The 16647-nt window shown below is 37.0% G+C and overlaps 1 protein-coding gene across 1 annotated transcript in view; it reads left to right on the top strand.

Moving 5' to 3' along the window:
- trpc3 (transient receptor potential cation channel, subfamily C, member 3) overlaps window positions 1–16274 on the top strand; it is a 47033-nt gene extending 30759 nt beyond the window's left edge. The window contains exons 6-12 of the mRNA XM_083546974.1: window positions 529–762; window positions 1485–1749; window positions 3260–3455; window positions 6185–6394; window positions 7791–7874; window positions 13749–13824; window positions 14052–16274. Of these exons, the coding sequence (XP_083403100.1) occupies window positions 529–762; window positions 1485–1749; window positions 3260–3455; window positions 6185–6394; window positions 7791–7874; window positions 13749–13824; window positions 14052–14179 (1193 nt within the window). The 3' untranslated portion in view covers window positions 14180–16274. The remainder of the gene's footprint in view (window positions 1–528; window positions 763–1484; window positions 1750–3259; window positions 3456–6184; window positions 6395–7790; window positions 7875–13748; window positions 13825–14051) is intronic.
- The last annotated feature ends 373 nt before the right edge of the window (window positions 16275–16647 follow it).

The raw sequence follows: 16647 nt of genomic DNA, 5'->3' as shown, positions 1-16647 counted from the left end.
GTTCAAATCCCAGCCACACCAAGCTGCTACTCTGGGGTCCCTGAGCTGTAGATGTAGAGCTGTAGATGTTTCGCTGTAGATAAGGGGGTCTGACAAATAGCATAAATGTAAATGTAAGCTGAGCTACAACAAGTTGGGACACCAGTTTTACAATCACCATAAATAACATTCTTTTTGCAGTCAGCAACTTGCTGAGCAAGCACTCATGTTTACAATTAAATATGATTCGTAAAATTACCCGTTTCCTTCTTTATAACATTCCCATCCTGTTCACTTCTAATAGAAAATGCCTAATTGTAAAAAAACACACACACACACACACACACACACACAAGAAGGCATTCATTTATAATCAGAATAAATAGTCACTTAAAACTCCATCAAAGAAAGAACCTTTCAAATAAACCTCAAGCCCAACCACCTCAACTGTCTACAGAGCGTCCTCAGTGACTGAGAGAGAGAGATAAGAGAAAGATCAATGGACTTCACATTGTTTAATGGTCCAGATGCTGTTCCTCCATCTCACAGGCATGATGTGGTCGGAGTGTAAGGAGCTTTGGACAGAAGGGCCGAGGGAATACATCCTGCAGCTGTGGAATGTTCTGGACTTTGGCATGCTGTCCATCTTCATCGCAGCATTCACCGCTCGGTTCTTTGCCTTCCTGCAGGCCATGAAAGCGCAGGAGTATGTGGACGAGAATGTCCATGCCGCTGACCTCTCAATGGTCACACTACCACCCAACATCAAATACTTTACCTACGGTGAGCATCAATCTGCCATTGATTACGTGACTGTTTTTTCTATTGCATACAAGTAATATGAGGTCCATTTGAAGGTCAGGATGCATGTTTTATTTTTATTCATTCATTTTGCTGTCGTGGTGAAATAATGTTAGATAAAAATCACCTTACAGAAAACTTGTACGTATCACATTATAGGTTTCAGTTGCTTAAAAACCAACAGTCTGTTTATTGTTTTAATATTGTAATTGTATATTGTAATATAGTTCTTTGAAGCTTTCATTTAGGGAGGTCATCATTCTGAATGGCCAGATTGAACCTGACCTATAACGTGCTGTTATTAATAAAATAATAAGCAGTATAAAAAATGCATTAATCACCATACATTTTTAAACCTGTGACTTGAACTATAGTCAGCACTACTCCCAAAGCTGACTTTTTATTTCTCATATACACTTTTCATTAAATTGCCCAAAAACCTGCATTTGCACCAATTGATCCATTGAGATGGCAATATTTATTTGCTAACATTTAAAAAACTTTTACATTTGGTGTAAACTTTGTATTTTTAAATTAGAAATCTTTCCACAACAAACTTTACCAGTGTTGACCCTAAAATCAGCATTGATTAGATAATATACGATATACGAATAATATACAATTATTATAATATGTAGATTTCACAGTAGCAGTAGACAAGCCAACCAACCTACAATATTTTTTGTAATTGTATATCTCTATAGCACGAGATAAATGGCTTCCCTCAGACCCTCAGCTCATCTCAGAAGGCCTGTACGCCATCGCTGTTGTCCTGAGCTTCTCACGCATTGCCTACATCCTCCCAGCCAATGAGAGCTTCGGCCCTCTGCAGATCTCTTTGGGACGCACTGTGAAGGACATCTTCAAGTTCATGGTGCTCTTCATTATGGTCTTCCTTGCGTTTATGATCGGAATGTTCATCCTCTACTCCTACTACCTGGGAGCTAAGGTTAACTCTGCCTTTACCACGTGAGTTACAATCAATCACTCGATCCTTCTGATGTACTGCAGAGGAATTGCGTTAGGACTGTCAAATTCACCAATTAATGGTCCATGATCTATTTTTGTCAAGTGTCATGTAGACTAGACCAAAAAGTAATCTTTCCATGTGTACATGTAGATGAAATTAAAAAAGGGTACATTCTGAATACACAGGCTGAACATTAATCACCTACAAATCACCCCCCCTCCCCCCATTGAACTTATTTTTCAGTGTAACTAAAATACACTTCATTATGAAGTACTATATATAATGGAGTTAACTGGGAAATGGGATTATACAAAAAATCCTTAGTTTGCTCATAAAAAATTACACCATACATCATAATACGCTCAGCGTTTATTGATCTATTTTTCTCCTATTACAGTAACAAAGATTAGCTGTTTTTCATTCCACACTGAAAGAAACCGCTTACTGAATATCTCACTAACGAGATCTCATTGTTTTGTTGTTAAATTCGCTCAATTATACAAAGTGGACTATATTTCAAGCGTATTTTCCAATGATATACAATGAAGCTCTATTTATGTGAATGAATTGTTGATGGAATTACAAATAAACTACAAATGACATAAGTAAAGCTCATTTATATGATTTTAACTTGGAGGTTTTGAATGTGGTTGTTCTTATTCAGGGCTGAAATGAACTACACTATTAATTTTATTTAGTTAAACATACTTTATCTGAATAAACAAGCAAAACGGAATAATCTACAATTTACTGTTTCTCCGCTGTATCTTCATTTAATGGACCAATCCTGAGCCATGAAGTATATGATCAACAACGCCACATTAAAAACAGGGTGAGAGCAGGAAATCTAAAGCCAATTAAGTATAAGACCTATAAGACCGTTTCAGCCAAGTTTGCCCACACAATGCAACTCGAGCATCAATTTGGATGGAGAAAGCCAGGGCTAAGTGTGAGGTTGACCAACCAAAGAGCTCATTTCATGCTGTAGGTCATCTCCTCCAGGGATACAGTCTCGCTAAAGAGTGCAGGAAGGAATGAATCACAATCTCAAGCAGAACTGTGTGTGTGTGTGTGTGTGTGTGTGTGTGTGTGTGTGTGTGTGTGTGTGTGTGTGTGTGTGTGTGTGTGTGTGTGTGTGTGTGTGTGTGTGTGCTTATGTGCACACAGTTACCTCAGGTCTAGTAATTCCATCAGGAGAGCTCTAGGACACCAAGCAGATTTGCTTCACAGTCATTTCATGTTCATCAGTCCCCCACAGTATTTTGTTAGAATTGTTAATTTTGACTGAAACTTGGTTCCTGGTTTTAATATATCACCATGTGTAAAGGGAGAATGTTATGCTTTAACGACAAAATTAATTCTCATCACATTGACTTTATTGAATAAACTTATTTGGCGTAGAACTATGTCATAAAATCTATTAGGTTTCTCTTTAAGGAAGAAAAAACATCTAGGCTACATATTCAGTAATAAACATATCTGCATTTTTCTTGATCTTTGTTTCTACAGAGTTGAGGAAAGCTTTAAAACTTTGTTTTGGTCCATATTTGGTTTGTCTGAAGTCTCCTCCGTGGTCCTGAAGTACGACCATAAGTTCATTGAGAACATCGGCTACGTCCTGTACGGGATATATAACGTAACTATGGTGGTGGTCCTACTGAACATGCTCATCGCTATGATCAACAGCTCCTACCAGGAGATAGAGGTGAGTCTGGGAAGTCTGTTATTCACAATTAGGTACAGTTAAATGGAAAGGTTTGCAAAAACACTATATGGCAAAAGGTTTGTGGACACCTGACTGTAAGATTGGTGTGTGCTTTGCCCAACATCCCATTCCCCATTTGCTGTTATAATAACCTCAGTTTTCTGGGCAGATGTTCAGATAGATTTAGGAGTGTCAGGTAGGTGACCTGAGGTGGCCTGGGGTGCAGTCAGCATTCCAATTCATCCCAATGGTGATCAGTAGGGTTAAGGAGAGCTCTATAGAGCCATATAGAGAACTGTACATAACACACACACACTCACTCAACTGTGTTACTGAACTGTACAACCTGAACTCAACACACACTCAATACTCGTCTCGCTCCATTTCACCACCATTTATTTATTATTTATATTTAATCGTATTACACTGTTTACATGCTGTTTTGCGCACCTCTTGACTGCTGTTTTTGCACTGCATTGTGTTTCTGTTTACTTTGTCCGTAGTCCTTTATTGTCCTCTTTTGCACAGTACTGTATAATCAGTGTATAGTAGGTTTACTAGTCAGCAGTATTTTGTGTTATGTGTATTTGTCCCACACTGTCTTGTGTTGTCTGTCTGCCCTGTTTTTGTCTGCTGTTGTCTGTATGTAGCTCTATGTTGGTTTATGCAGCACCAGGGTTCTAGAGGAACGTTGTCTCCTTTTTACTGTGTACTGGGACAGCAATGTATGGTAGAAATGACAATAAAAGCTTCTTGACTTGACTTGACTTTACTATACCAGGCCACTCAAGGTCTTCCACTCCGACCCATGTAAAGCATATCTCCATGCACAGCGATATTGTTAGGATGGAACAGGTTTGGATCTTCTAGTTTAAGTGAAATAAAATGTTATGCCTCCAACTTTGTAGTAACCGTTTTGGGAAAACAAGACATTTAATTTATGGCAATTTTGTGCGTTACACAGATCATCAAATGATCACTTAGCAAAAATTGTGCATTTATAACATAACGGTGTATTTATGTTCATGTATATTGATAATGAATAAAATAATAATATAAGACATTGATGAATTGAAGTTTGGAACGGCGAGTGTTGTTTATTAAAGTAGTATATGCAATGAAAGAGTGAATTGTTACACAGGTAATCAATATCAAGCCACATGTTGAAGGGAAGCTTGTTAATTAAAATGAGTTATGCACATGTCTGTGGAATTTCCCAATCTGATTAGTCCGAAGTTGATTAATTATCTTTAACAGCAGCTCTGAGGGACGGGGAGCCATAAAAACAAATCACGGGTTTACATTAACACACTTGTTCATATGCATTACTGTTTCTGTAAGTACTTACTCACGGGGATTTGGATGGATGACGCGCTAATGATAAGTGGATTGAAAGTGGTGAAGCTTTATGTAAAGAGATGTTTAGATTATATTTATGGACAGAAGGATTCTCCAGCGTGTGCGTGCATGCATGTGTGTTTTTTCTCTGTTTTCTACAATGTAAGCAGTAGATAAAAGTAAGTATCGAGACTGTCTCATAGAGCATAAGTGATTATTATTATTATTATAAGTGATTACATGTGTAGTGGGGCTTAATACAAGGTGCGTTCAAGTCAAAATGGGACTTTTGAGTTAATAAAATAAAAGAAATATTTTAAGTGAAAACTGTACTGTGCTTGAAGTTCTTCAGTGGATATTCACAGTTTTTCCGCTTTCGTTCACAATAAAACTTTACCACACGCTGTTCCATGCACGCACCAGGACTACCATCCTTGGACTGGTGTGCGCCACCTATCAGTAATAGGACACAATAGCCACTTACTACTGTATGTAGCACTGCATCTACTTTTATACCTGTAAAATGTAAAGACCCACTTTGATTTGCACACCCTCGTAATAATAAAAGCCATGGACATTAGGTTAATATTTCCTTTCAAAATACTTTCAGAAATACAAAATATCTAATCATTATATAAATCTTATATTTCATGTTTCTCATATGCTGTTGCTCCTCTATGAACCATGTCAGTTGTTTGTTTGTGCATCTGGTTCAAATTCACATAGTTGAATTACTAAATATGCTCCTACATGTGTATTATTTTACTGTGCACTCCACCAATATAAATAAATATATATCAGAGGGAATATACTGTACATTAAATACGAATATTGTACTCCTAAGTATTCATAGCTGAATACAGTTTTTCACATTCTTCTAAGCTCATAATCACCAAAGGGTGCCAATAATATTGGAGAGCACTATATGTTGTAAATTCAATGTAATTCCTCATTTTACATCTTCTTTTCCCTTTTTATTCTTAATTTCTTGTTATTCCTATTTATTTTTTATTCCATATATATGTCACAGACCAGTCAGTAATAGCATTATACTGCATGTTGTACTGTGTACGGATATTTATGTAACAAAGAATATCCAGATCTTTTTACCTCTCCCTCTGTCAGTCAGGATTTTGCTAACCATTTTTTCCCCGTTTTCTCCAGTTTTCTCTCCTCGTCATACATATCAAAATGTATGACGATCCAAAGAACACACAAAGCTGTTTATTTTCCATTGCACAATGGTATATAGCGCAAAATATGTATGTAATAGTCCTGCAGTCGGACTCTTATGAGCCCAGCACATTTGGCAAATGAAGACTTTAGGATGTCTGGATCAGATTTGAGCTGTGACACAGCTGGATTTGGATTTAACAGCTTCTGTTTTCTAGGATGACTCAGATGTGGAGTGGAAGTTTGCCAGGTCGAAACTCTGGCTGTCGTATTTCGATAATGGTAAAACCCTGCCGCCTCCCTTCAGCATTGTTCCCAGCCCCAAGTCCTTCGTCCACTGCATCAGCAAGCTCATTAGCCTGTTGCGTTGTAGACGGCGACAGCTCACCAAAGACGTGGAGCTCGGCATGGAGAACTCCAAGTCTAGAGTAAGTACATGTGTATATGTGAATAATGCATGTATACTATGTTTGAGGTTCACATTCACTTCTGTTTCTTTTTTTGTTTCTTCTATTTCTCTTTTCTGTTTCCTTCTCCTTCTGAAAATCAGCATTTCTTCTGGCCATTAAGGTCAATCAAATTGTCAGTGGGATTGTGTATCGCTCTAATGAATCCAAATTAACCTTTTCACCTATATAAATGTTATCATGGCTTCCCCTCCAGGACCATTAGCCAGCATTTGATCAAGACATGACATATTCCTCTTGACCCCGAATTGAGAATGAGTGAGCTGAAACGATTATCTGTAGAACAAGAGCAATCCTTGTTCATTATTGTGGCACATATCGTCTATCTTTTCATAAACCTTCAGTGAGGTATACACAGGACACAAAGTCTAACTGCATTACAGTGATGCATTAGTGGTGAAATTCAACACATTTCCTATGAGATTCTAATTCAATTTGAGCTGCTGGAGCTCTTCTTGAGGGCTGGGGTAATTGAAACGCTGTCGAATTTGAAGTGTTGCCATCAAAAAGAATCGGGGAATGGGATTCTTACTTTATATGGGATTCTCACTTTATATGGGATTCTCCCTTTTTTTTATGAATTTTCATCCAGAGATTAAAGTCTTAATTAATTGGGATAGAATCATTCATTTCCTATTACACCCAATTCTACTGGATGTCTTTGGATACTGTAGCACTGAATTTTATCTTCACCTTTAAATAGGAGACCCAAACTTGTTCCAGCATGACAATGCCCCTAGGTCAGCTCTATGATGATATGCTTCACATGGGTTGGAGAGGAAGTTATTAAATGGGCTGCTATAGAGCTCTGACCTCTACCCTATTTAACACCTTTGGGATGAATTGGAACACTGACTCCACCCCAGACCTCTTACCTCATCTACATCAGTATCTGATTTAATTTATGGTCAGATGTCCACAAACTCTTGTCTGTATAGTCTGTCATGTCCCATGTGATCCCCCCCCCCTGTACATCTTGTATAGGAGAAGGTTAGCATGGGTTTGGAGATGAGGAGTTAAACTGATTTTAAACACATTTCAACAGTGACATCTAGTGGCCAAAGATGTTTAACACAATTTATTTTTTTCTTAATACTGTAGTAGAATTAATTAAAAGTGTACTTTATTGTGTACTTTGGTATAACATTGAAAATTCCAGTTGTAATAAACTAAGCCTAACCTCATGCCCATGTGTATGGATTCAATGCAAAATATTTAGCATATATCAGTTTACAAATGAATGTTTGTCAGCATAAATGCAGCATGTTCCAATGTGTGTGTGCATGTTCATTTAATATTTGTTGGTTAACTGATACCATATCTTCTTGTGACAAAGTGTGTGTCTCATTGCTTGCAGCTAAACCTGTTTACGCAGTCCAACATTACCATGAGTGAGTCGCACAGCTTCAACAGCATCCTCAACCAGCCCACGCGCTACCAGGCAAGATGCACGCTTAACCGCCATGTAGATACCATGCATTCTCCTCATGTTTTCCTTTACTAGTTTATCATATTCACCAGACCTTAATTTATTTATTAATAAATAAACCCAGGCATTATGGTTGCACAAGGTGTGTTTAGTGGACATTAGTGGACATTTAGTTCCACTAAACACACAACATATCTCTCCATCATATCAGCCCTTTACCAGTCATAGTACCAACACGTATCAACACTAACCTCCACTCTCCTACACTTCTCCTTTTCCTGCCGTCTCTATAGACATCTTCGTTCTCTCCTTCTCCTCCTTCGGCCAACAGTAGCCCAATTTCAACCGGTACACTGTTGGCTAACAATACCTGTGGCGGGAGTAAGGCTAGGAACATTAGAAGTGGGTTTAAACTGTTCCATCATGGTGTGGATGAAGAGAGAAATTGTGTAGGGGTGTAATAAGTGGTAGATGTTGTACCTAGGAATAAAAGATTGGTGATTGGAGCAGACTTTACTGGGCATGTGGGTGAAGTGAACAGAGGTGATGAGGGGGTGATTGGTAGATATGGTGTTAAGAAGAGGAATGTGGAAGGGCAGATGGTGGTAACAGAAATTGTAAACAGAAAAACTAAACAGAAGTGGGATCGACAGAGTGATGAGAAAAGTAGGCAGGGGTACAAGGAGATGTGGCAGCAGGTGAAGAGGGATGTGGCAAAAGCCAAGGAAAAGGCATACGAGGAGCTGTATGAGAAGTTGGACACTAAGGAAGGAGAAAAGGATTTGTACCGATTGGGCAGGCAGAGAGACTGAGCTGGGAAGGATGTGCTACAAGTTAGAGCAATAAAGGATGGAGATGGAAATGTGTTGACTAGTGAGGAGAGTGTGTTGAGAAGGAGTATTTTGAGCAGCTGATGAACGAGGAAAATGAAAGAGAGAGAGAAGGTTGGATGGTGTGGAGATGGTGAAGCAGGAAGTGGATAGGATTAGTAAGGAGAAAGTGAGAGCAGCCATTAAGAGGATGAAGAGTGGAAAGCCGGTTGGACCAGATGACATACCGGTAGAAGCGTGGAGATGTTTAGGAGAGATGGCAGTGGAGTTTTTAACCAGATAGTTCAACAACATTTTTAAAGCGTTTTGGCGGATGCAGGAAGAATGGAGAAGGAGTGTGCTGGTACCGATCTTTAAGAATAAAGGAGATGTGCAGACCTGCAGTAACTACAGGGGAATTAAGTTAATCAGTCACATCATAAAGTATGGAAAAGAGTAGTGGAAGCCAGGCTGAGAGAAGAAGTGACCATCTGTGAGCAACAATATAGTTTCATGCTGAGGAAGAGCACCACAGATGCCTTATTTGCTTTAAAATTGTTGATGGAGAAGTATAGAGAAGGTCAAAAGGAGTTGCATTGTGTGCTTGTGGATTTAGAGAAAGCATATGACAGGGTGGAGAGAGGAGTTGTGGTATTGTATGAGGAAGTCTGGTGTGTCAGAGAAGTATTTGAGGGTGGTGCAGGACATGTATGAGGCCAGTGTGACAGCAGTGAAGTGTGCAGTAGGAACAACAGACTGGTTCAAGGTGGAGGTTGGACTGCATCAAGGATCAGCTCTGAGCCCTTTCCTGTTTGCAGTGGTGATTGACAGGTTGACAGACAAGGTCAGACAGGAGTCTTCATGGACTATGATGTTTGCGGATGATATTATGATTTGCGGTGAGAGTAGGGAGCAGGTTGAGAAGAGCCTGGAGAGGTGGAGGTACGTGCTGGAGAGAAGGGGAATAAAAGTCAGTAGGAGTAAGACAGAGTACATGTGTGTGAATGAGAGAGAGGGCAGTGGAGTGGTGCAGTTGCAGGGAGAAGAGGTGGAGAAGGTGGAGTAGTTCAGATATCTGCGGTCAACAGTGTAAATTAATGGAAAGTGTGTTAGAAAAGTGAAGAAAAGAGTGCAGGCAGGGTGGAGTGTGTGGAGAAAAGTGATAGCAGGAGTGATTTGTGATAGAAGATATCTGCAAGAGTGAAAGGGAACCTTGGTACATCTCTAGATGGTTGGGGATGTTTGCGGGCTCGGCATTTACTTCTTTGAAGGTCCATAAAATAAAAGTAGTGAAGAGGAATTAGCATAGCTGCTGCTTATGATATTAACAGCACAAGTTGATAATGTGCATGTGATCAGATGTTCTGGAGCAGAAGTTTATGATATGTGATGTATGTTATGTGTAGGCCTTGCTAAAAAGATACGTTTTCAATCTGCACTTAAACTGCGAGAGTGTGTCTGAACCCTGAACAATGTCAGAAAGACTATTCCAAAGTTTAGGAGCTAAATGTGAGAATGTTTTACTGCCTTTAGTGGATTTTGCTATTCTAGGAACTACTAGAAGTCCAGAGTTTTCAGATCTCAGAAGGCGTGACGGATTGTAGCGTGTTAGAAGACTGAATAGATACATGTAGCCAGTGTAGGGATGATAAGATTGGGGTTATGTGAACATATTTTCTCGACCTTGTGAGAACCCTGGCTGCTGTATTCTGGACTAACTGTAGCTTGTTTATTAATGATGCAGGACATCCACCTAGTAATGCATTACAATAGTCCAGCATGTAGGTCATGAATGCATGGACGAGCTTCTCAGCATCAGATATAGACAACATGTTTCTTAGCTAAGCAATATTTCTAAGGTGGAAAAAGGCTGTTCTTGTGATATGAGTGATATGATTTTCAAAAGACAAGTTGGTGTCTAAAATAACCCCAGGTCTTTTACTGTTGAACCACTAGTTACAGTACATCATCCCAAATTTCAGTGTACTGGTTTTTGGGCTGATGAGCAAAATCTCCTTCTTATCAGAATTTAATAATAAAAAGTTATGTGCCATCCAATCTATTAATTCTTTAACACACTCAGTTAAACTAGCCAACTGAGATGTTTCCTCTGGTTTTGATGTAATATATAGTTGGGTATCATCGGCAAAACAGTAGAAGCTAATGGAATAACCTCTAATAATATTTACCAAGGGAAGCATGTATACTGTGAAAAGCAGGGGTCCCAGAACTGAACCTTGTGGCACCCCATATGTTACTTGGATTAACCTGGATAGTTCTCCATTTAAATCTACAAAATGGTAACGATCGACAGGTAGGATTTAAACCAGCTTAATGCCTGTCCCTGAATGCCGATGTAATTCTGTAAGCAATCCAGGAGAAAGTCATGATCTATAGTGTCGAATGCAACCCTAAGATTTTAACTAGAGCAGTTTCTGTGCTATGATGCAAGTCAAATTCCTTGTGTGTGTAAGCATACTTGGTAATTTCTGATTCTAAATTCTGAAACCTGATTGAACCTCTTCTAAGATATTGTTTTCATTGTAATTAGGAACATAACTGGGAAGACACAATCTTTTCTAAAATCTTTGACATAAACAGAAGGTTTGAAATGGGTCTCTAATTTAATAACTTGTTTGGATCCGATTTAGGTTTCTTAATGAGGGGCTCCATAATTGGCCCTATATATATATATATATATATATATATATATATATATATATATATATATATATATATATATATATATATATATATATATAAAAATTTAGACTGTCGAACTAAAAATTTTCTTTTACAGAAAGCAAATTCATATAAAATCTGGTTTTAATTTATGGAAATCGAAATGAACTTTTGCCATGATACAAGCTTGGTCAAAATTTGTTTCTTAAACACAAACAGAAAAAAAACACACAATAAACTTTACATTGTCCTAGTGTTTGCACTGCACCCTGTAACCTTACACTGTATTTTATTCAGTGCCGTCTCCAAGGCAGCAAGCTGTTCAGAATGGATTCAAACTGCACCAAACACAATACAATGGCCAACAGGTGGATTTGTGTTGTGGTCAGATGAAACTTGAAACTAACGACTAGCATTTTTGGAGATAAGGATAGGAAAGCGTAAAAGACAAAAAACAAACTTGATATTCAAAGTGAATATAAAATAGAGATGTCTAATGGTCAGAGGCTTATCAAATTTTAATCGTATTGCAAAAAGTATATATAAAATATTGTGCCTGGGTGCTAAAACAGTATACGGTATAACTCATTAATGCTTTATTTTCATTACTTTTGCTCATTTAAAAAAAAGGTAAACAAGAGTGCCAGTAAGACATTTAGTCAACTGTATCTTGGTGTAATTGGCCAATAATTTGTATGAAAGTCACATTATTGGATTAGGTTCATAAAATACTTCAGTGCACTGGCTGTAAGGTGATCTGTGGATTTCTGTTCATTAGAGGTCTCTTGTTCGCAAATGAAAAATAAATAAGAGCTGTGCTGTATAGTAGTTTGGGCTTTCTTTTACATATAAGTTGCTATGTAATCTATTATTTATAACACAGTGCTGTTCAATTAACGATTCTGATCAGTCAGAAGAACGACAGAACAAACAGCTCAGTAAGGAAATTCATAGTATTCAATGAATGTGCTCATATTTGGAACAATATTCATGGTAACAACTAACACTTGAACTTGGACAGGCATGTTCACAGGTAAAAAAAAAGTTTATTTTTTTATTGCTTGATATGTTGAAGTTTCATGGGATGAGTAGTTTATTAAGCATTTATGGAAGGGGCCTCTATTGTCAGCTCTTTGTAGTAGGGTATGTTTTTCAAGACAGGACAATCAGGAGCAATCGAGTGAGTGTTATATAATATAATATAAGTTAGAACCAGATTACATCTTTCATGAAAGTTCCGTTAAATCTTATATTAAACACAATTAGAAGAGGATAAAAAAATATAGTGTTATTCTTAAATAAAGAAAAACCATGTAGTCGTTGACAAATTAATGCGGTTTGACAGAAAAACAAATATGACAGGAAGTGAATTTACAGGTAAATAAACACCTTCAGGATAGTGATAGTTGCCTATTGATTAGTTTTCCATCCAACAGTTCACCAACAAGGGTTTCATTTCTTGCTCAATTACAGTATATAAGTATTTTCTAGGCACTCTTTACCTCTTCTTTCGTCCTTCTTCTTGGTTGGAAGTTATAAAAGATTTACAATAACATAAAATTTTATACTCTATTTATGATCCATACAGTAACTGTCAAAACTTTCACTCAGTCTTTTATGTTTCCAGAGACACGTTCATGTTCCTTTTGTTAAAAAGCAACAAACTAAAATTGACTTTGACCAAACAAATATATAAATGCACAGATGTTGCACTTTATTTTCATTAAAAAATCATTTTTCAACATTCAGCTGAAATACCTTTCCAGGCCTCTTTTAAAAGTGTTCTTCACTAGTTTAAAGATTTCTTTCTGACTTTGTGATCCAGTTCACTCCAGAGCAGATCAATAGGATTTAGGTGCAGTGACTGGGCAGGTCATTCAATGTTAGCTAACACTCCTGCTCCAGTTTGCTCTTTAAATAACGCTTACAGAGCTTGGACGTAGCTTTGGGTCATTTCCTTGTATGGTGAAATTGGTTCCTATTAGCCGCAGTCCAGACAGAACTGCATGGTGTTGAATTATGGCATTGTAGCCATGTTGGTTTAGTGTTCCTTTTTTAATGAGTTAGCATGTACTCCGAATAATAAAGAGAACATGTATTTCATCCGAAACCTACTGTTGATGGATAAGATGACAGTTTGCTGAAAATTAAGGAAGTTCAGTTTCCTAGTCTGTTGCATATAAACAAAAGGAACATAAGTGCGGGTTTATGTTTGACATGAACACATTTCATAAATACTGTGAAACTCATGACATGCTTAATTTATTCATGTATGAATTTTTACTCATTTTTAAGAGTAGTGGTTTTAATAGTAGCGTTTCAGTCGACTCTAGCATGGAAAAGCTTTGCCTAATATTGTACTTTTCTAATAGCTATATTGTTGATCTTCTCATAGCAAATTATGAAGCGTCTGATAAAGCGATATGTCCTGAAAGCACAAGTGGACAAAGAGAATGATGAAGTGAATGAAGGTACGTCAAATTCTCATATCTACACACTTTTTTTCTTCACTGTACCTACTCAATAACTGAATTATGAACCAAGGCATTAACACAGACATGCGGATGCACGCAAAGGAAAAGGCGCGACTGGTTTTTCTCCTCCGTTTTTTTATGTTTATGCATTTAAATGGCTGTGTGTGCGTATACATCTGTTTTTTCATGTGTGTGTTTGTGTATGCATTTTGTGTTCACTTTAGGCGAGTTGAAAGAGATCAAGCAGGACATCTCTAGTCTGCGCTACGAGCTGCTGGAGGACAAATCCCAGGCCACTGAGGAGCTTTCAACGCTCATTCAAAAACTCAGTGAAAAAATTCAGACCTCGTAGTCTCACCCGGGACAGTGAGCGTTTCTCAAGTAACAGCCGGGACGCCGCAGATCATCGCGCCCTTTGATGAAATGATTAGCTCAGTTGCGGTTAGTTGCCAGTGGAATGTAGATCAACTTTTTGTTGACACCTGCCACAACAAGCCTGTGTTTTAATGCATCAGGGTGATGATTCAGCATGATTTTGCTAAAAAAGTTCTCTCTTACACACACACGTACATAAAACCATCGTCTGGATTTAGCTTTGGCTTCTATACATAAGGAGCATGGAGTTTAGAAATCTATCTATCACTATGCCCATCTATTTATCTTTCAATATTTCCATCGATAAATAAAACCACTGGTTTATTTATTGCAGGGGTTTTCAAAATCAAATGTGTGTTAATCTGATTTAAAACTATGTATTATGAATTTATTTGGCAAAGTGTAATATGAACACGCTCTAATTATGAAAAACAGCCATATGGAGATTGTGAGATTTCAGCAATAAACATGGGACATATACATCCATTAATTCCTTCACAACAGCGAATGTTCAGACAAAAAACATATACTGAATGGGAATTTATATTAAATATGAAATCCTAAATTATAAATCTATAAAATATATTAATAAATAATTATTAATTGAGAAAGAAAAAAAGGAAGAAAGGAAGAAAGAAAGAAAGAAAGAAAGAAAGAAAGAAAGAAAGAAAGAAAGAAAGAAAGAAAGAAAGAAAGAAAGAAAGAAAGAAAGAAAGACAGTCAGTCAGTCAGTCAGTCAGTCAGTGTTTGGGTGTGCAGGGAAAATTTACCCCTCTGAGACCCCCTGATTTTGAGATTTATTGATAAATGTAATAATAGACATACAGTATATTTAATTTTGCATGTACACTGACGTTCACATATTTTTGAACGCTCTCTAATAACATTTTTGACTTTTGTGGAACTGAAATTATATTAGGGCTAGAAAATCTTAGTAAGGAAATCCATTTAAGTGAAATAAGAAATAGTTATTTTGCTAACATCTTGGTGACAAGGCATTTCATGGAAGACTAGTATCACTAGTGTAAACACTGTAAAAAATAATAATAATAATGAAAACACCACCCATGTGTACAGTATTTAAATTTATTCATCTGTTCATGAATGTATTTATTTATTTATTAGTTTTTTTGTGAAATATAGATTCTCAGTAATACACTGTGAGGTTTTCAGCACACCAAGACGCCTACAAACATTCCCTACGTCACTTATTTCTTCTACCAGACCTAGACAGCTATTTTCTCCACACATTCAAGTACAACCAGCATACCGAAAGCACAGATTAAAATCTGCACGCTAACTAACAAAACAGTCTGTTTCTTCCTCTTTCTGTTTGTTTAGTGCACCCAGTGTGCAGCGCTGCTTTATTCTGTCTTGCACTAACACACCAGATCTGTTTAATCTGCTCACTAACAGGCACTTCCTGTTTCAACGTGGGTGTGTTTAAGCAGGAAAAACAGCCAAATCTACAGTGCAGGAGTAGAAGGAAACTGGAAAGTATTGGTAGAATCTATAGCACCATTCAAGGTGAGGATGATTATGAAATTAATAATATTAATTACAAAAAAAAGTCTGAAAGCAGATTGTGGTTTGAGCCACAAATAAAAAATTAGATTCAGGAGTTTGTCATATACACCAGTCTGTGACACTACAGTGAAATTCTGAATTACTCTGCAAATCCTCCTGCATCCTCTCACATAATTAGAAGGTTCACAATGTACATACAGATTCTTACACCATTGGTAACAATAGCTATATAACTGACATTTGTATTTCTGGATGTTTCCATGCTTGTATTATAAATGAGTAAAATAAAGATTAATGCAGAAAAGCATATATTCATAATAATATTTATGCCTGGAGTTCAGAAATGTATTGACATATAGGCGCATGCTGCAATTGAAATGTTTGCAGACTTTGGGGATGTTTTTTTAGTCATGAAATATACCAGACAGTGCAAGTGGATTTTATTCGTTTTAATTCGGTACTTGGTTAACCTTATAATACACCATTTATTAATACTGATACTTAATACTCCCTGGTTTGTAAATGCAATGCCATTATTACAACTAAAATATTCTAATTATTTGTGTTCATATTCTGTAAGTTTGGTTATTTATCAGATTTGAACAATTTTCTAGTTGAAATAATAATAATAATAATAATAATAATAATAATAATAATAATAATAATAATAATAATAATAATAATAATAAAAAACAATGAATAAACATTTTAGACCACCCTGGTAGCTAATCATCTATATAGATGTGCTGTCAACATTGCATGCCATTAATATGAGTATACAAATGAAGAAAATCCCCGTAAATAAGGCTGGTTTATTCAGAATAAAGAACCACTCTTTACCATAGTAATATTATTCATTTTGTATTCAGTTGCCTTATTCTCAGCTTCCTAGAAAACAGAATGGAGAGTGGAAATATA

Source organism: Silurus aristotelis (genome assembly GCF_946808225.1).
Source record: "Silurus aristotelis genome assembly, chromosome: 7".
NCBI lineage: Eukaryota > Metazoa > Chordata > Actinopteri > Siluriformes > Siluridae > Silurus > Silurus aristotelis.
The sequence above is the reverse complement of the archived record's forward strand: the minus strand, read 5'-3'. Positions and strand labels throughout refer to the sequence as shown.